Below are 21,912 nucleotides of genomic sequence, written 5' to 3'. Positions count from 1 at the left end.
GAGAGGGCAAATGTTTGGCAGATGCAGTATAATGTGGATAAATGTGAGGTTATCCATTTTGGTGGCAAAAACAGGAAAGCAGACTATTATCTAAATGGTGGCCGACTAGGAAAAGGGGAGATGCAGCGAGACCTGGGTGTCATGGTACACCAGTCATTGAAAGAAGGCATGCAGGTGCAGCAGGCAGTGAAGAAAGCGAATGGTATGTTAGCTTTCAAAGCAAAAGGATTTGAGTATAGGAGCAGGGAGGTTCTACTGCAGTTGTACAGGGTCTTGGTGAGACCACACCTGGAGTATTGCGTACAGGTTTGGTCTCCAAATCTGAGGAAGGACATTATTGCCATAGAGGGAGTGCAGAGAAGGTTCACCAGACTGATTCCGGGGATGTCAGGACTGTCTTATGAAGAAAGACTGGATAGACTTAGTTTATACTCTCTAGAATTTAGGAGATTGAGAGGGGATCTTATAGAAACTTACAAAATTCTTAAGGGGTTGGACAGGCTAGATGCAGGAAGATTACTCCCGATGTTGGGGAAGTCCAGGACAAGGGGTCACAGCTTAAGGATAAGGGGGAAATCCTTTAAAACCAAGATGAGAAGAACTTTTTTCACACAGAGAGTGGTGAATCTCTGGAACTCTCTGCCACAGAGGGTAGTCGAGGCCAGTTCATTGGCTATATTTAAGAGGGAGTTAGATGTGGCCCTTGTGGCTAAGGGGATCAGAGGGTATGGAGAGAAGGCAGGTACGGGATACTGAGTTGGATGATCAGCCATGATCATATTGAATGGCGGTGCAGGCTCGAAGGGCCGAATGGCCTACTCCTGCACCTAATTTCTATGTTTCTATGTTCTATGTTTCTAAGACATAAATATCTGCGTTGGAACTGCTGAAATAAAATTAGATTCCAAAGTGGCATGCAGATAAGCTATGATGGAACTTGTGTTTTTTAAAATTCATTCATAGGTTCTGAAACACTTTGCGTACTGCTCAGGTAGATGAGTGTATCTCATTAGATTTAGGTTTTGATTTATTATTGTCACATGTATCGAGGTACAGTGAAATACATAAGTTTGAATACATATACCTCGAGTTTCAGGATTAGTTTCTTCCCAGCTGTTATAAGGCAACTGAATGTTCTTCAAATCAGCTAGAGTGCGGTCCTGGCCTCCCATCTACCTCATCTACCTGAACCTCCTTTAATCAGTCTTTATCAGTTTTCAGTGGTATATCTTGCACTGAATGTTTCTCCCTTTGGACAGCTTGATTGTATTCATGCATTGTCTTTTTCTTGACTGGATAGCATGCAAAAAAAAGCTTTTCAATGCATCTCGATCCACGTGACAATAATAAACTAAACTAAATTAAACTAGATAATGCTGGGATAAATACAATCAAACCAAACTCAGGTACAATCGGTAAAGCAAAGGGAAAGATAGAGTGTAGTATAAAGTTCCCAGCATTGTAGGCATCAGTTCCAGAGACAAACCACAATGTCTACAATCGGTTAGATGTGAATTGTGGTGGTTTTCCAGTAGAAACATAGAAACATAGAAATTAGGTGCAGGAGTAGGCCATTCGGCCCTTCGAGCCTGCACCGCCATTCAATATGATCATGGCTGATCATCCAACTCAGCATCCTGTACCTGCCTTCTCTCCATACCCCCTGATCCCTTTAGCCACAAGGGCCACATCGAACTCCCTCTTAAATATAACCAATGAACTGGCCTCAACTACCTACTGTGGCAGAGAATTCCAGAGATTCACCACTCTCTGTGTGAAAAAATGTTTTTCTCATCTCGGTCCTAAAAGATTTCTCCCTTATCCTTAAACTGTGACCCCTTGTTCTGGACTTCCCCAACATCGGGAACAATCCTCCTGCATCTCGCCTGTCCAACCCCTCAAGAATTTTGTACGTTTTTATAAGATCCCCCCTCAATCTTCTAAATTCTAGTGAGTACAAGCCGATCTGTGTTGTCGTTTAAATGAATAATAAAGATGAAAAACTTAACCAATTCCTTGTATTCAATGATTACTTCCTTGCACTCCACTTCTATGAGGCGACTGAAGAGTGCAATAGAGAATCTGCATTCTCTGCCATTCGTCGTGCGGTGTATTTACAGGATGACTGTACAAATTCACCATTGGTGCATTGCACCTATTGAAGAGACACACGGTCTCAACATCCTCTGAAATTCTCCATCTTCCTTCTGAAGTTAATTGACAATGATTATACCCTTCGGGCCAAGAAATGGGTCTGGGGAAAACATAATCCTGCCAATGTATTTTGAAAAACCTGCAGAGATAGAGTTGTTGTGGTGGTGTGCTATTATTACCATTGCATTACCTAGACTATTGTAAAAATCACTCATTGCCTCAAGATGGGAACATTTTCTTCACCTGCTTATAAATCAGGTGTACTATAAAATCAAAGTCTGAAGAAAGGTCCCACCCGAAATGTCATCTCTCCATTTTTTCCAGAAATGCTGCTTAACCACTGAGTTAGTTTGGCATTTTGTGTCTATCTTTCGTATACACTGGCATCTGCAATTCCTTTTTATTATATTGTATTATAAAATGTACTGTATTTTTTTTAATTTCATGTTGCTAAGGTAGAATGTAATTAGGCCCATCATGTCTACATCGCAATTCAATCGTGGCTGATCAATCTCTCCCTCCTAACCCCATTCTCCTACCTTCTCCCCATAACCTTTGACACCCCGTACTAATCAATAATCTATCGACCTCTGCCTTAAATATATCCACTGAATGTATCTGGTAATTCCTGTACATAATCATGAAAAAACTAAGGAACTATAAGTCATGCAAAAACATGCACAATAATAGTGTCCTAATGTTTATTATTGACAGCTCACAAATGCCCATTTTCGCCAAGGTTGTGGTGAGCTTTGTTCTGAAATGGAGGTGACAAACGTTAAACTGTTTCCAATTCATCTCGTTGATCAATCCAGTGGAAAGTTTGTTCATGGTGAGGTGAAGTTTCATGATGAGGAGCATTGAGTGGAGGGTGGCGTGATTATTCATCCTAGCTTGACTCCAATCTGCACTGAGACAGATTCTGCAGTGGACCAGTTGGTTAGGATCAAGATCCATTTGACATCATGAAGCAGACACGGAAAGGTAATGAATCTTGGACGTTGACTATGCTTGACAAGGATTCATGACAATTCAAATTGGCCTTGGTGTAAAATATAACGTTCTCTAGCATAGTGTATGAGTTTCCAAATGAATTGTATTACATGGATTGGATATATCTTCATATATCTTAATTGGAAATTCTTTTGATGATATTTCAGCTTGTCTTAATTGCACAGATTGGCTTCTGTCTGTCCCTATTACAGCTGTGACTTCGCTTGGAAGTACATCATGGATTAAACTGTTTGGGTTTGCTTTGAAAAAGCTACAAATGGTTACATAAACATGTCTTTTTTCTACGTAAAACTCTAACTTTGCTTTGTGGTCTGGAAAAATCTTTAAAAAGGCAGCACAGTGGTGCAGCTGGTCGAGGTGTTGCCTCACAGAACAAGAGACTTGTGCTCAATCCTGACCTTCCGTAGTGAGTGCAGTTTGCACGTTCTCCCTGTGACCCCATTGGTTTCCTCCGGGTGCTCCGGTTTCTTCCCACACCCCAAAGACGTGCGGATATGTCGTTACTTGGCCTCTGTATATTGCCCCGAGTGTGTAGGTAATGATATAAAAGTGGGATATTATAGAGTATTTATGGGCAGCAGTGGGGGGAGAACTACATAGGCACGATGAACAGGATAAGCAAAGGCCCAATGTATCTTCTACCCTTTTCACAAGATTTATTTGAGAAGTTATATTTTAACTTGAAGTTGACCGGATCACAATACTTTGATTAGCTACTCTTGAAACATGCCATTGCAGTGGGACTCTGCGTCATTTTGACCAGAAATGTACACAATAATTTGTATTGGTTAATAATGACCAATTTGTTGCAGAAGTTCCCAGAAAGTATGGGCAGTGAAGACAAAGCCACAGGGAATCAAGTTCTCAAGGGGCACATTTTGCAGGTAATGGCTATAGCACAACCAACACAAATAAAAGTGTGTATTTCTGCATTATGAACTTGTCTACTTCGGCTTCTGAATGGACAAGAATGCACAGAGACTACTGAGGGAAAAGGTGGTGACTGTATTGGGTGCGAGAGAATTGACCAAAGTTACTGAGCTTCATTCTTTCTTTCAAGTGCAAAACAAAACACAATCTAAATGGTAAGTGACTGCAGAGCTCATATTCAAAGAGATGTGGTTGTCCTAGTACACAACTGTTAAAGACCAGTATGGAGAAAGAACAAGTAATTAGGAAAGCACAATGTTACTGTAATGTGCCTCAACGTTTGTTTAATATAAAATAAGTAATCAACACCTACACACTTTCTTAAAAAGCCCTTGTGGCACAGCATAATTTTTTTTGGTACAATATTGAGCATCATTTAATAATGCCACACAACAGACCTTGGTGCCAACACCTTTCTCCCAGCAGCAGCAGGCCTGACTCGTCCATGGAAGAGCTGGGAAACCTGTTCCCAAGAGGCAAGCCATCAAGCCATGTCCTGCTTGTCCCCGCGGGCCAGAGAGGAGGGTGAAAAGATTCAGGGTAGTGGTGGCAGACGCAAGGAACAAAAGGCCTGTAAGTGGAACCGGGGCCCTATCCCTCGCGCCCTGAAAGCACGGAATCCGGATCGAGACGATGGAGGAGTGGGCCACTGGAGGCCCTGCAGCAGCCTGAGGCTCGACTGGATCGGCCACCAGTCCAAGAGACATAGGTCGTGGACCGAACCTGACCTACAGCCGTGAAGGACACCAACAACTATGCTTGGCAAGACCGACTTTGCAACGTTGCTAGGATAATGTGCCTTTTTGGTCAGGTTAAGAACTCTGCACTTATAGCAACTTATAGAAAAAAGTGCCAAAACCTGATGAGTCTTGTATATTGCCTCAGTGTACTATTCCTGTACGGTTATACTTAGACTAAGATTGTGCTTACATATAGTAATATGTTTATTGAACTGTATGCTAAAAAGAATTTCACTATCCCTCAGTACATGTGACGTAAAAGCACCATTGATTGAATTATAGCAATTAAAACAAAGAAATATACAGCTCAGTTATATGAATTCATCAAAAACCCAATCCTGCAGATTACATTGCAGTTTGAGAGACATCAAATTGTATTAGTATCTACACTTCATTGGAGGTAAAATAACCCAGGAGATTTTGGGTGTGAAAGATGCCATGTAATTGCGATTTCATTCGTTCTCAGAACAATCTTTTTTATTAGTAATATTTTTTGAAAGTTAAAATATCCACGGAAAACTACAAGGAGAAAAACTTTGAGAAATGCAAGAACCAAAACCCAATACCCAAAAGATGATCAACCACTTGCAGATATATCAGAAGCAACCAACATAATTTCAAAACAAGACTTTCGAATCCAAAATTGTCAAACTCCAGTGGTGTTTAGGATAAACCAGTTGTCCTTTGATTTCCGACAAGAATACTTAACATGGTAAAGGGGCTGGCCCACTTGGGCGATCTAATTGGCGAGTTTAGAAGAGTTAAAAAAAATGACATGTTGAAGGCATCCTTCGACTATGTAGAAGACCTCCTTCGACTATTTTGAAGACTAGCTTCGACTACCTACGACTAGCTTCGACTAACTTCAGGAAAATTGGACACCGAATAGTGGAGAGTGAAGCCGACCTCCTTCAATCTCCTTCGACCTCCCTTCGACTATGATGAAGACAATCTACAACTACCTTCAAATACCCTCGATTACCTCCGACTAACATGCAGACCTACTACACTGAGTTGGATGATCAGCCATGATCATATTGAATGGCGGTGCAGGCTCGAAGGGCCGAATGGCACCTATTTTCTATGTTTCTATGTTTACTACGACTAAACATATGAGTAAAAAAAGTAGCGATTTTTTCCATGGCGACCTTTTTTAACTCGCGGGCATTATTTAACATTTTGAAAAAAACGCCGCAGCCTAGCTGAGGCCTCGAGTACGCGGAGCCCATTCTCGAGCATGAGGGAGAGTTATGAAGACCTCCTACAACCCCGTGTCGACCATGCTGCAAGTATGAGTCGAGGGCAAACTCGCCAGAACTCGCGGATTAGGTCGTCCAAGTGGGACAGGCCCTTAAACCTTTCACAAAATGAATCTGTAACATTGCATAAACAGTGAACTGCAACTTTTATAGTCAAAGTCACGGAACATGTTTTAATTTTTATTTTAGCATCTACAACTGGTTGCCCTATTAGTATCTCCAAGATCTGTGTAGATATTTTCCCATGACTTCAATTGTAATGCCTCGATTAACTGAAATTGAAGGCTGTTCATTTGTGATTATTATACGAAACGTTCATGAGATTTGTTGCTTTTACTTGTGCAGCAACAGCAGCAGCAGATTATCCTGCTACCATGTACTTGATGAATGCATTTTCTAATCTATTCTGGACGCAATTACAAGATTGAATCAAAAGCTTTCAAAGGATTAAGAATTTAATTTCTCTTGGCTTGCTCGAGTGCAATGCTGCATTTATTTGTTTTAAAGGTAATGCTTCAAGGTCAAATATCTTCAGACTCAATTATTAGAAATTGATGCAATGATGACTTTCGTCTAATGACTGAAGACTGTAAACAATATCTCATATTTAAGACTGGAAAGCACTTATCAAAAGAACTGCTGATGCTTATATTGCCATTCCAAAATATCAACTTAACATAAAAGATTTCACCGATCAGTGCTAAGTACTACTTTTACACTGTCATGCATCAAGTAAAACATGCTAAACAGTAAAGAGCAGATTGTTACAAATAACAACAGTAAATTATGACCTAACACTTTTAATAGCCATTAGCATGAAAGGAAACAAGCCGAAATGAAGTAGCTATTGATAAATTTATATCGCACCTTTCAAGATTCCAAGCTGTCCAAAAGCACTTTACAACCAATTAAGTATCATTTGTTGCGGTCATTGCTATAATGTAGTAAATGTAACAGCCAAGTACACAGCACAGAATTCAGCAAACAGCAATGTGATAATGACCGACATCAGATTTAGTCAAGTTAGAATAGTTTAGTTGAGAGATACAATGTGGAAACAGGCCCTTTGACATTCCGAGTCCCCGCCGAACAGCGGTCACCCACACACTAGTCCTATACCACACACAAGGGACAATTTATAGAAACCAAATAACATATAAACCTGCACATCTTTGGAGTGTGGGTGAAATTGGGACACCTGGAAGAAAACCTACAGGGAGACACAGTTGATGAACAGATGATGAACAGGACACCAGGAATATCTCCCCTCCTCTTGAAATCTGAATACAATTAAATGTTTCTGACTGAGCAGATTTAGTGTTTCAAGTCAGACAGAGACTTCTATGGTGAAAAAACACCCCCAATTCTACAGAAGTGTCAGTCCAGCTTCATATACTTTAGCTTCAGAAGTGGGACTAGAATATATAACCTTCTGACTCAGAAGCAAATATATATTCAAATAAATCACTGCGGACATCCTACAAGTTCCACATGCACCCAGACTGAGAAATGTAATTTATTACTACAGGAGGGAATGGTGGGACCATGGCTGTCGCTGTCGAGTGAGTAGCTGAGAAGCAGGGCAGAGCGGAAGATTTCAAACGTAGCCTTTAGCCTGAGACCAGGTCAATTTCAATGTCGACTGAGCAGCTGAGAGGAAAAGCAGCATGGGGATGTAGAAGATTTTATCGGGTATTTTTAAGTGGAGATTGATAGGTTCATCAATAGTAAGGGCATTAAAGAATTTCAGGAGAAGGCAAGAGAATGGGGTTGAGAAGGAAAAATAGATCAGCCAGGATTGAATGATGGAGCTGACTCAATGTGCTAAATGTTTTGCAATTATTGTAAATAAATCTTCCGAGACTGATCGCAGTTTTCCAAGGACACTGAGGAAGATCAAGACAAAATTGCAGGAGTCCTTGCTGAGATATGTGAATCATCATTACACAGACAAAGTGCCAGAGGACTGGAGGAAAGCTAAAGTGGTGCCTCTATTTAAAAAAAGCTACAAAGAAAATTCTAGAGGCAATAGACAAGTAAGCATAACATCTGTGGTAGGAATGTTACTGGAGAGTATTCTGAGGGATGAGATATTTGGAAAGATTGGTATTATTTAGGGATAGTCAAAATGGTTTCAGGTGTGGGAGATTGTGTCTCATGAATTTGATTGAATTTGATTGAAGCAGTAACCAAAAAGGTTGATGAGAACAGAGCCATAAATATAATCTATATGGACTTCTGCAAGGAGCTTTGTACGATTACACATGGTATGCTGTTCTGGAAGGTTAGATCGCATAGCTTAAAGGTAGGAAGTAGCCAGTGATGAAGGAAGGTGTTTGTAGGACTGGAAACCCATGCTTAATAGCATGTTTCAGAGATCAGTTCTGGGCCATTGTTGTTTGTCATCCAGAATTTGGATGAGAATGTACAAAGCATGACTAATAAGTTTGCAGATGATACTGGAACAGATGGTATCAAAGAGTGAAGATAGCTACAGCAGGATTGCGATCAGCTGGGCTCTGGGCCAAGGAATGGCACATGGAGTTTTATTCACGTTTGGCATTTTGGAAAGTCGAACTAGGGCCGGGGCTTCAGTGAATGACAGAGCCCTGGGGAACGCTGTAATGTAGAAGGACCTAGGGGCACATGGTTCCCTGATATGGCCTCACAGGTAAATAAGATAAAGGCAGCCTTCAGCACAATGGTCATCATTAGTCAAGAAATTGTTTGTAGAAGTTGGAAAATTATGTTACAGTCATGCAAGACATTCTGAGGAATATTGTGTTCAGTTTTGTTCACTGTGCTGTAGGAAAGATGCCAATAAAGCGGGAAAGAGAACAGGGTAGGTTTACAAGGATGTTGCCAGGGCTCGAGGCCCTGAACTATTGGGAGGGGTTGGCAGGCAAGGTCTTTACTCCTTGGACCCCTGTTGACCATGGTGTGATATAGGAGAGGTATATTAGGGTTGCCCACATTGGGGGAGAGTTGAGAGTGAGAAATTGTGAGAGACCAAGCCCAAGGGAGTGTAGCGGGGGGGGGGGGGGGGGGGGGGGGGGGGGGGGGGGGGGGGGGGGGAGAGGGATGTGGGAGGGGGGGCTGTCCCCCCCCTCCCATTGGTATGGAACTTTTGAATGCAATATTTATGTTTTGCATTTTTCAGCTTGAAAAATCTGTGCAATCTGGTACATACTGTAGCGAGTCTTTTAACTTTTGAATGCAATATTTATGTTTTAAATTGGATTAGCTATGAATATTTGAGCTTTGAACCTTTGAGAATAGGGAAGATTCAAACAAGGGGACATGACTTCAGAATTAAGGGACAGAAGTTTAGGGGTAATATGAGGGGGAACTTCTTTACGCAGAGAGTGGTGGCGGTGTGGAATGAGCTCCCAGTGGAAGTGGTGGAGGCAGGTTCATTGGTATCATTTAAAAATAAATTGGATAGGCATATGGATGAGAAGGGAATGGAGGGAATGGAGGGTTATGGTACGAGTGCAGGCAGGTGGGACTAAGGGGAAAAACATTTTGTTCAGCATGGACTTGTAGGGCCGAGATGGCCTGTTTCCGTGCTGTAATTGTTATAATAAGGTTAGGCTAAATTACATTCCTAATTACATTCCACAGTAGAGCCTGGCTCTGAACGACAGGTGCAGCACATGAATGATCTTAGTGTATTCATGTATGGAAATCAGATTATAATCAAGCACTTGGCCCATGTTGACCAACCTGGGTCTCACTGCACACCCGGTACTACTCCTGACCCTGACTCCAGTTGCATACGTTCTCTCATTCCTGACCCAGAGTCCAGCCTTACACTTGGCCCCCCTATTCTACCCTGATCATAGCTGCTTACCTGCTTAGGTTCCCTCTCATTATCCCAGCTTTGACTGCATACCTAGTACTATTCCAGACCTTGACTCTGGATGCACACTTGGACTTGCTCCTAGCCCCTCTGCACCAACAACATATCTGGCTCACTCATAAACCCCATATCGGACCCACCTGGACTTGTTACTCTATTATGTTCACGTCCACAGGTGCTTATCTAATGCGGTAATCGTTTATGGGGCACTTCACTGACCAAATGTTGTATAACAAAATTTACGACATCCATTGGCTTCCTTGTTATCTAACATGCTAGTTACTTTGTCAAATGAGTCATCAATTGGTTGAACACAATTTCTCATCCATTAAATTATATATACTCAGCTGTATAAGTATTCTGTTACTGTTTCCTTCATTTTCCTAACAAATTGACCTGAAGCCATTTTTACCCCCAATAATTTCAGTGTTTTGCTGTCTTCCTTTCAGCTGGGACTTTTCCGAAATCAAAGTTCCAATAACAATATATATTTAAGCAATTATATTCTATTTAATGTGATCTTGAAAGTACAAGATATTTTCTGTGGTATTCATACCACAACAATGATGAAAAGATCTTTGTTTTGAATGCACCTACCAATATGCATACATTATTATATTACAGTTAATATGTACCGAGGGCAAATTTTTGTTCCAATGCTCCCCATTCCCAATTACTTTTATATTGAAGTGATTGAAATCCAAGTGAAGTTTAAATGGCATCAGAAAAATAAAACCTCCAAAATGGATGATATTGGTTGGAGTCAGTATCAGCATAATTACTATATTAAAGTTTGAATTTTCAGATGTTCTGGTTCAAGCTAAATCTAAAGACAAATAATAACCTCCTCACACATTCCCCTGCAAGTATCTCAGTCACTCCTTTAAAATATGCCCCTTCTTTAAACAAGCTCTTAAACATCGCATCTGAATCAGTTTCCATCTGATTACACTCCTTGAAGATGTTCATCTACGTGTTCAATTAATAAAAGAATGAGATTGGGGACATTTCTATTCAACCTGTCAAAGGAATTTGGGGGAGTGGGGGTTTAAAAATAGTCAGTGAGGTAAACAAAGATAATAGTTGAGTGGCAAATGACAATAGTGCTACCTTCCCAATATTTAACCGAAGAAAATAATGGTTTATCCGGGCTGTATGTTGTGACAGACAGCCTGACACCTTGCATGTCATTTTAATATTACACTATCCCATCCCCCAGGATATTCCGGATTAATACATCGAGGTTTTGTCAACTAAATTACAAATGAGGCTTATTACAAATCAATAACATTAGCCAACTCTGAAACACGAAGCGCTGAGCATTGGGATCCAGACATCACATTCAACTGGCCTCAGTTCCCCGCTAAAACCTGGTAGTGCTGTCTGTCTGATCCAGGGGCACGGACCGTTTTTGAAAGTGGGGGGGCTGAGTTATCTCTGATCACTGACCTTGGGGGTACCCGGCGAGGCAGTGGATAGACCGAGTGGGGGAAGGGCGTGGGAGGAGAGTACTTTTTGAAAATTGATGTATTAAAATCATGTTTTAGTGCATTGTAGAGTATGATTTCAATGTTTTTTGTTGTTGGAAGTATTTTTACAAAGGGTCGTGGGTGTATGGAACAAGCTGCCAGAGGAGGTAGTTGAGGCAGGGACTATCCCAACATTTCAGAAACCGTTAGACTGATACATGGATAGGACAGGTTTGGAGGGATATGGACCAAGAGCAAATAGTGTAGCTGGGACATGTTGGCGGGTGTGGGCAAGTTAGGTCGAAGGGTCTGTTTTCACACTGTATCACACTATCACTACATTATACCTCCACCATGCTTGAATTTATTGCCATATACTCAAGCATAGAAACATAGAAAATAGGCGCAGGAATAGGCCATTCGGCCCTTCGAGCCAGCACTGCCATTCAATATGATCATGGCTGTTCATCTAAAATCAGTACCTCTTTCCTGTTTTTTCTCCATATAACCATAAACCATATAACCATACAACAATTACAGCACGGAAACAGGCCATCTCCGCCCTTCTAGTCCATGCCGAACACGTATTCTCCCCTAGTCCCATCTACCTGCACTCAGACCATAACCCTCCATTCCTTTCCCGTCCATATAACTATCCAATTTATTTTTAAATGATAAAATCGAACCTGCCTCCACCACCTTCACTGGAAGCTCAGTCCACACAGCTACCACTCTCTGAGTAAAGAAGTTCCCCCTCATGTTACCCCTAAACTTCTGTCCCTTAATTCTCAAGTCATATCCTCTTGTTTGAATCTTCCCTTCTCTCAGTGGGAAAAGCTTATCCACGTCAACTCTGTCTATCCCTCTCAGCATTTTAAAGACCTCTATCAAGTCCCCCCTTAACCTTCTGCGCTCCAAAGAATAAAGACGTAACTTGTTCAACCTTTCTCTGTAACTTAGTTGCTGAAACCCACGCAACATTCTAGTAAATCTCCTCTGTCCTCTCTCTATTTTGTTGACATACTTCCTATAATTAGGCGACCAAAATTGTACACCATACTCCAGAATTGGCTTTACCAATGCCTTGTACAATTTTAACATTACATCCCAACTTCTATACTCAATATCCCTTGATTTCGCTAGCCCCAAGAGCAAAATGTAACTCTCTCTTGAAAACATCCAGTGAATTGGCCTCCACTGCCTTATGTGGCAGATAATTCCATAGATTCATAACTCTCTGGGTGAAGAAAGTTTGTCCTCATCTCATCTCCTAAATGGTCTACTACTTATTCTTAAACTGTGACCCTGGGTTCTGAACTCCCCCAACATTGGGAACATTTTTCCTGCAGTGACAGTAAGTGAAAATCTAGCAGGCAAGCAGGATGCTTTCTCCAACCACCCCCATTTGAAGTCCACTATCTTCCACCGTTTCTACCCAGTGCTTGGTACCTACTTCCAGCAGCCACTGGTTGTCCTCCATTATGCAGAGAGCCGCAGCCTGGTCCATGCCGGTCACCAGGGCGAATTCAGCACAGAGACTCTCACGGCCGCAGCGCAATGCTTCCGACGCCACCGACAGCTCGGGACTCTTGCACTGAGACTGCTCCATGGCCGGAGCTATAGCGATTGACTTGCCAGGCCGGCAAACACTTCGCCAGCCCGGCAAAAACTCGCCAGCCCCATCTCCCCGCCCGCATCCGCCGTCACCGCTGCTTCTGCTTCCGCCCTGGCTCTCCAACACCCATGACCAGGTTGCTCAGAGCACAGCAGCGCCTCGTCCAAAGCCTGAGACATTGAAACATGTCTAGCCAAAAAAGTGGGGGGGGGGGGGGGGGGCTGCAGCTTCCTGTCAGCCGCTTCCCACAAATCCTTAAATTCCGACTGCCACCGGGAGCAGGACATGGCCTTACCTGCTGCGCTGGGTGACACTCATTCACTGCCCGGTCTGTGTCTTTCAATGTAAATTTGCATAGTGACATGGTTTGGAGGTGTGTGACGGTTCGGTCAAGTGAAAATAACAGAGAATAAGAGTGCTGCTGTCTTGTCAACAGCTGCGTACACAAGCAGTTGATATTAGTTTTGAAATTCCCGTTGATCACAGAATTTCTCATGACAGAGCGTGATAAATTCTGTGATCAGCGTGAGAGCGTGAGAATTCAGCAAAATGCGTGAGTATCATGCACAATGCGTGAGAGTTTGCAGCTCTGGGTATATAAAATTATATGGGATAGCTGGGTGATTGCACACAGCCTTTTTCCCCCCGGGGTTAGGCGCCCAAAAGCTAGGGGACATAGATTTAGAGTGCAGGGGTAAGAATTAAATAAGTACTTAGGAGGCAACCTTTTCATACCTGGTGTGGTGTGTTTATGGAATGAGCTATCAAAGGAAGCTGTTGAGGCGGGAACAATAATGACATTTAAAAGTCGTTCGTACAGGTACATGGATCGGAAAGGTTTAGAGGGATGGGGCTGGGCACAGACAAATAACACTGACTTGGATGGGACATCTTCGTGGACATAATGTTGGGCTGTAGGACCTATTTCTCTTACTTTCTTTAAAAATATTTTTATTGGTTCTTTTTCCAAAAAAAGCAAAAATAAAACATAAAAAACAGAGCAAAAAGAATAATGATAAACATAACAATGGTATTGATACATAGGGATCAGGATTACATTAATAACAGGTATAACCTAATATGAGACCAATGTCAAAATACACAATGAATATAGACCTCCCGGTCTCTATGTAAATATAGTTAAATCTTTAAAAGGAAACTTATAAATGTAAAAAAAAAATCAAAGATAAAAAGACAAAAAGAAAAAGAAAAAAGGAAAAAACAAAACAAAAAAACCCCCTAAACTATTTATATTTCTCTATGGCTCCAAACATGGATGAAGGTGATTTTTGGCTAACTCAATTGTTGTCATGAGGCTCAGTTAGCATCTTGTCCACTTGGTTATAGTAAAGGGCTTATTGAATTGTTTCTGTCAAGATTCCTGTCCTGAGACATTGCCACACACACACACACACACACAAACACACAGATCTCTTACAAGAACTTTGTTTTTGCCTCAACATCAATCTCAGACAAATTACCTCAAAACTCAGTTATCATGATAGGCTTTCCATTACCCTTAACAATGGCCTTTGTAACCATTTTAGCAATTTAATTCCAATCTGGGCTCTTTTATGATTGCTTGTGTGCTGATGTCCCATCCTCATAAGAACTGGATTGAAGCTGCCGAGTCTCAGCCTTGGAGGATTCAAACGCAGTTCTCGGGCGCAGTGCCTAACCCACTACCAAAAATATTTTCATTTTAAATATAACACTGATGTTCCTACAAACTAATTTAATAATAGATTCCCTAACAATGTTCTTCTTGGCAGCTTAAGACAAAAATACAGATTCAGTGCTTTTTGTTCTAGATTTATTATTCTTTATCACCAAGATATTTTCAGTACCTCTCAACTGCTAATAAATCTTCAGAATTGAATGTTGAATACTGTCTTGTCTCATTTTGTAAAACATAGATTTCAAGACTACAGTTAAGACTAGTGAAGCATAACATTTCTCAGAACTAACCCAGTGGCTATTTTTCTTTCATTTAAAATTTAGTGAAGGATTGCATTCTAATCCCATGAGCACACCTAGAATTCAGCTTCCACACTATCCTGTTATCAAATCTAGACAGAAAGTCATGCTATTTCTGACTCATCCGACACGCAAACCACCACCTCTACCAGCTTCTGCTCAAATCACCTCCACATCAACAATTTTTCTTAGACATAATTTATTTGAGTAGCCAATGAATTGTGCACAATTTACCCTTTCTTACCCATCTCTGCATAGCAGTGCTCCTTACCTCTGATATCACAACAAACCAGCAGTGACAACCAGTGCTGCCATTACAAAAAAAAAAAAAAACTTTTCATACTGATGCACTAAATCACTTGCATGTAAATTATAAAGGAATCGACTGTACAACAAAAGAAAAATGAATTCAAATAATCCTAGGTATTTGCATTAATGTGTGCTGATTATTTTTTTAAATTGGTCAATTTAATGAGTAAAAATACCGAAATAAATCCGGAGGAACAGTAGCATTTGTGACTGCTAAAAATATACAATTTAGCTTGAGCTAACAGCTTTAAGCTTCAGAGCTAATAAATATTTCTAACTGCTCAATTTAAGAGGAAACTGCTATATAGTTATTAAGGTTTTGGATTTAATGGCTTTTTTTCCCCTCAGACTCACTTCTATAACTGCCAAGTGCAATCACCAGGAGCTACTGCAGGGGAAACAAATGGACAATTGTGATACTGCCAAGAAATAATCTCACCTTAGGCACTTACTAAATTAAACAAAGTTATCATGCAACATCTAGAACATACAGCACAAATTACATATGCAGTTCATATACCCTGCTCATCACACAAACATGTTTTGAAGTAGAGAGAGAGTCCTCATTCAGCTTTTAAAAAAAGCAATTATATTCATTAATAAGGAGAGGTCAAGTTATTAAGTATGCTGTCCAATGTGCCAACATCATGTGCTGTGTATAATGCAGAAATTCAATTTCTGTATCACCGTAACAATGGGCATAAAGGGCACAAGGTGCTCCACATTGTTGCTTTGCCATTGAAACAGCACTGTGGATCACTCCAATGACACTTTTACACACCGCGTAAAGAGAACTTCATCTGCAAGGTTCATGGAACAAGATTGTCATGTTTCCCTGTGCAGTGCTGCCCTGAAAATTGACGCTGTGGTTTTCACCTGGTTCTCCCTATAGATATGTCATAAGTTCCCCCTTTTCATAACATGAAGCATGACAGGTGTGATTTTTGTAGACTCCTGTTCTTAAGAGAATATAGCGTGATGCCGGCATCTTGTCTGAAAGTGTAAGTGCTGTAATATATGTAGATGGATAGGACAGTGCACCAAGGGGGTCTACCTGAGAGAGAGAAGATTTTTCTGCATGGGGACATTAGGCAGGAGGTCTCTGTAGGAATACGACTGTAGCTAATGAAAGCCTTCATTTCTAGGAAGTCTGAAATACAACCAAATGCCCGTAAAAATATGCCGCTCCATTGAGTTTTCCTTTGAAGGAAATATAGATGATAGATCTTGGTGATCTTCCTTACCCCTTAGGTACCAGAGAGCAGAAAAAAAAAGATGTGGCAGAGATCAGGATGAGCAGGCTGGAATGATCTAGAGACTACTGTTAACATACTGGGAAGAGTTTTGCCCCAACCATCATGCCAAGTGATGAAGCGACTAAATTCCCAATGGATACTAAAACAGAAATGCACACAAAACTGTTTACACATTCCTGTGATAGTGGTGTGCCTCAGAGTTCTGTGCTGGGCCCATTGATATGTTTGTCATCTATACCAATGATATGGATGAGAACATACAAGGCATGATTAGCAAGTTTTTAAATGACACTAAAGTAGATGATATTGTATAGTGAAGATGGTAGTCAGAAATTGCAGCAGGATCTTGATGGGTTGGCCAGGTGGGCTGTGGAATGGTTGATGGAATTTAACACAGAGAAATGTGAAGTGTTGCATTTTTGGCAGGCTAACAAGAGCAGGAAACTACACAGTGAATAGTAGGGCTCTGTGGAGTGCTATAGAGCAGAGGGATCTTGGAGTGGAGGTACATTGTTCCATGAAAATGGTGTCACAGTTGGATAGGGTGGTCAAAAAAGCTTTTGGCACATTGGCCTTCGTCAGTCAGAATATGGAGTATCAAAGATGTAGATCATATTACAGTTGTACAAAACATTGGTGAGGCCACTCTCAGAGTATTGTGTTCAGTTTTGGTCACGCTATTATAAGGCAGATGTTGACAAGCTGGAAAAAGTGCAGAGAAGATTTACGAGGTTATTGCCAGGACTCAAGGGTCTGAGCTATAGAAAGAGGTTGAGCAGGTAGGACTTTACTCCTTGGAGTGCAAGGATGAGGAGTGATCTAATAGAGGTGTACAAAATCATGCGGGGAATAGATTAGTTAAATGCACAGTTTTTTTACCTAGAGTAGGGAAACCGACAACCAATGTACATAGGCTTAAAGGGAAGGGGGAATGATTTAATAGGAACCTGAGGGACATTTTCTTTACACAGATTGCGGTGCGAGTATGGAACGATATGCCAGAGGAGGTAGTTGAGGAAGGTACTATCATAACATTTAAGAGATATTTGGACAGGTACAATGATAGGATTGGTTAAGAGGTTTATGGGCCAAGTATGGGCAGGTGGAACCAGTGTAAATAGGGCATATTGGTCAGTATGGGCAAGTTGGGCTGAAGAGCCTGTTCCACAGTGGGTGACTCTATGAAGGCAATGTTTTAGTAATATAATGCTATTTACTCCAGAGTTGGGTGGATGGAATTCTTACGCAAAATCCATTTTGCTTAATGGTACTTAATGGTTTCTTGACAAACTACATTTTGCCATTAAACATAATTTCTAATCTTTGATTTTTCAAATAATATTCAAATTTGTATTACCAATTGAATTTGTGGGACTGCTGCATGAAAGAAAAAATTTGAGGTACTTCACAAATCACAAAAATAATTTGAAATACATGTTTATATTGGAAGCCCAGTACGTCATGCACTACACTCTTACTATAATTTGGTGAAAGACTAGTTGCTATTTACAAAACAGTACAGAGCATTTCCTCAGAATGAGATAGCAAGATTCCAGAAAATTTGGATCAAATTAGCAATGATTGGTACATGAATATAATGGGCTGGTTAGCCCCAGTGGAAACGTGCTGAGAGAAGCCAGTTCCACCTGTCACAGAAAAGCAACTCCCGCGACAAAGATAGCATCACATCACAAGCAGGTAGAACAAATGGTAGTCAAAAAATTGCAGTTGCAGATATAGAAAAACAATACAGGTCCTCCTCAGGTTACTGCAAGATCCTATTCCTGAGAACTATTTGTAACCCGAACAGTTCATAAGTTAGAACTGTGGTTGCAAACTAAATGCCCACAGAGCCGTAAATTCCGACAGATGCGAGTTGTCTTTGGGAATAAATAGTCTGGTGAAGCATTTTAAATCTTGTTTTGCCATTCTTAATAAGAATGCAGATATTATAATCTTATAAGAATAAGAATTGCCCGAGTCTATGTCAGACTAATAATGATATTATTTTGAAAGAGGTTGCTGCAGGAAAGGTTTTAAATGTTACTGATGCTTCACAAAAGGACATTGCTGCTGTCCCATTCACAAAATTGTCTTAACTAGAATATATTTTTGCTGGATTTGTTGTGGCAAAATTCCAGGTAGTATCAAGAAGATTTGCCTGCAACTCCATAACAACGGGGAAATCCATCCTGCTGGTCTCCCATAAACTCGGATCTACAGACTATTCATTAGTCACTCCTTCATTAATTTGGGACAACCTGTAACTATGTTGTTAGCCTTCCAGTGAAGGTTTAACTTGTTCCCAAGACCCAGAGTTAAAAGGAGAGAAAACTGAGACATGTGGGAATCAGAAGTATCAATAATGAGTTAACCAAAGTAACACAATTATGTGCATTGAGGGGGGGGAGGAGGAAAACAAATATAGCAAATATATCAGTGCAACATAGAAAAGTGAACACAGAAAATATTTGGGAAGTTAAAACTGGACTAAAATTTGCAAAAAGTGCTATATTAATAGAACTGATATCAGTCACGCCAACAGTCTGTCTGTCTTTTTGTCTTTTTTGTTTTTTGTTTGAAAACATTTTTTTCATTCTTTCACCTTGCCGGAGATGCGATTGTTTTCCGGGTCGTATCTCCGGACACTCTGCGGCCTAACATCAAGGAACTGGAGGCCTTGCTCGAGACTGACTGAGCCCCACTGTGGGGCCATGGACTTACCATTGGAACCTGCGATCCCTTGTCTGGGATCGACGCTCCAACCGCAGCATGCGGATTTCAACATCGAGGAGCTCGCAGTGTCGGGTAGTGACCGATGTCGGGAAGCTCCAAAGTCACAGGAGATTCGACCAGCCCCGACCCGAGGTCTGATCGCCCTGCGTGGGGAGCTGTGATCTCCCCCCCCCCCCCCCCCCCCCCCGATCGCGGGAGCTTGATTACCCTGACGCGGAGGGCTCGAACGCTGGCCATGGGAGCCAAGATCGTCCCGTCAACGGATGGCTCGAGTCCCCCGACCGCGGGAGAACAAAGAAGGGAAATGATTGAACTTTTTTTTTCACCTTCCATCACAGTGAGGAATGCGGAGCGGTCGGTGTGGTGGATGTTTATGTTAAAATGTATTGTGTGCGTCTTGCTGCTTTTTATTGGTATGGCAAATCAAATTCCTCCTATGTTGCAAAACATACGTGGCTAATAAAGTATGATTACGATTATGATCTTGGGAAATCTAAATAGTTTAATTTGCAGTTGTTCGAGTGTGGCACCTTCTAAGGATTTTATAGTGGAGTTTGTGTATCGGAACAAAATATCCGAGCACTCAAGCCACATTCAATGGTCATATTATACCAAAACATTGGAAATCAATCATAACTGGAAGTTTTTTTGTGACATATGTTTTCTAATGTAGTTGAAACATACATAGAATCTGTACTGCTTTCTGCCCAGTCAGAAAATGCAACCAAAAAAAACTTACCAAATAGACTACTAGAATGTTGCTGTTTGGATAAAGGTTTCAATTCATTTGATCCCCATGCGTAACGTTTGTAATTTTCCCAAGCATGTTTCATCATCTACAAAACATAATGGAAATTTATGTTATTCTGTTATAAACAAGAATTATACGAATCATTATGAAAGACATACATGGATTTTTTGTAGAATAAAGTGATTGTTTTCTGCATGCTATTACAATGCATAATTAAATGCAGATATATGGAGATAAATGCAGATTTATTCAATTAGTTGTGAACGTAGATGGCATAGTTAGTGAGTTTGTAGATGACACTAAAATGTTTTGTGTAGTGGACAACGAAGAAGGTTACCTAAGATTGCAATGGGTCCTTCATCAACTGGGCCATGGACTGAGGAATGGCAGATGGAGTTTTATTCAGATAAATGCAAGGTGTTACAGGCCAAATCAGTGAATGATTTACATAGTATATGGTTGGCCCTGGGGTGTCTTTAGAACAGAGAGACCTGGGGGTACAAGGACATATTTCCATAAAAGTGGCAACACAAGTGGACAGGATAGTGACAAAGGCATTTGGCACACTTGCTCACATCGTTCAGTTTATTGGATACACGAGTTAAGATGTCATGTTACACCTGTACAAGATATTGGCAAGGCCACATTTGACCAGAACTAACTGTATATAGTTCAGTTAGTCTGGTCACTTTGCTGTAGGAAGTATGTAATTGTAGTGGTAATGATGCAAATAAAGATTTAACAGGATGTTACCAGGTCTGGAGGGTTTGAGTTATAAGGTCAGGCTGTGTCTTTTTTCTCTGGAACATATGGAGGCTGAGGAATAATGTTAGAGAGGTTTATAAAATCATGAGGTGCATTGACAAAGTGACTTGCCACAGTCTTTTCCCCTTGGTAAGGCAATGAAAAGCTAGTCATATGTTTAAAGTGAGTGAAAATATTTAAAAGAGATGCGAAGGGCATTTTTTATACACAAGGGTGGTGTGTGGAATGAGCTGTCAGAAGAAGAGGAAAAGGCTGGTACAATTTCTCCATTTAAAACATACCTAGCCAAGTACAAGATAGTCCTGTGAATGTGGCAATGGCCTGGTCCTTGAAGTGTTGGAGCTCTTCTTTCACAAAAGAGAGGGAGGTTATTTGAAGTATATTTCACTGCCACTTTGGCAGGACTGTTGGATATGGACAATATACAGATCTTCTCTGCCTCCCAGAAATAAACTAGAAGAGGAAGTGGGGGAAATATAGCTTGCTCAACTTTTCTTGTTAATTATGGTCCATTTTCCTATCTTGTTTCAGTCTGGTGCCCATGTATTTTTTCTCTGCACGTTCAGTTGTAAAACATATTTGGAGTTGTGAAAAATAATTTTTGCCTAATTGTAAAAACTCAAAAGATTGTTAAATGTACAAAGAAAAAAAATCAAATGCTGCAGTTTATTTCTCACATGGAGTACACGGAGAGTCAAAGTATTATAACCCTGGAAACAGCCTCTTAAGCCCAACTCGTCCATGCTGATTGTCCAAGTTGTTTAAAGGAGTTAGCCTCACCAAGGCCATATTCCCACAAAACATTCCTACCCAGTAACAAAGAAAGATAACTTTCACACAAGAACAGTTTTGAGGGTTGTAAATTGGGGAAATATTTGGATCCTATGATGGTACATAATTGACACACTCACTTTTCAAAACACTGGCATACAAGTTCCAAGGAGCCTTCAGACATGGAATATTGCAACACAAGAACAGACCCTTTAGTCCACTGTGCATGCTCTGACAACAATGCCAATTTGGACCAAACCCATCAGATTGCAAGTGGCCTATATCTCTGTGTGAAGTCTGATAA

At 40.9% G+C, this 21,912-nt stretch overlaps 1 protein-coding gene across 2 annotated transcripts in view; it reads right to left on the bottom strand.

Moving 5' to 3' along the window:
• man1a1 (mannosidase, alpha, class 1A, member 1) overlaps window positions 1-21,912 on the bottom strand; it is a 409,100-nt gene that overhangs the window by 262,769 nt on the left and 124,419 nt on the right. For both annotated transcript variants that reach the window (XM_055635735.1, XM_055635736.1), the window contains exon 2: window positions 20,061-20,157. In XM_055635735.1, the coding sequence (XP_055491710.1) occupies window positions 20,061-20,157 (97 nt within the window). The remainder of the gene's footprint in view (window positions 1-20,060; window positions 20,158-21,912) is intronic.

Source organism: Leucoraja erinacea, chromosome 5 (assembly GCF_028641065.1).
Source record: "Leucoraja erinacea ecotype New England chromosome 5, Leri_hhj_1, whole genome shotgun sequence".
In the NCBI taxonomy this organism is placed as follows: Eukaryota; Metazoa; Chordata; class Chondrichthyes; order Rajiformes; family Rajidae; genus Leucoraja; species Leucoraja erinaceus.
This window is presented reverse-complemented; position numbering and strand designations above follow the sequence as displayed.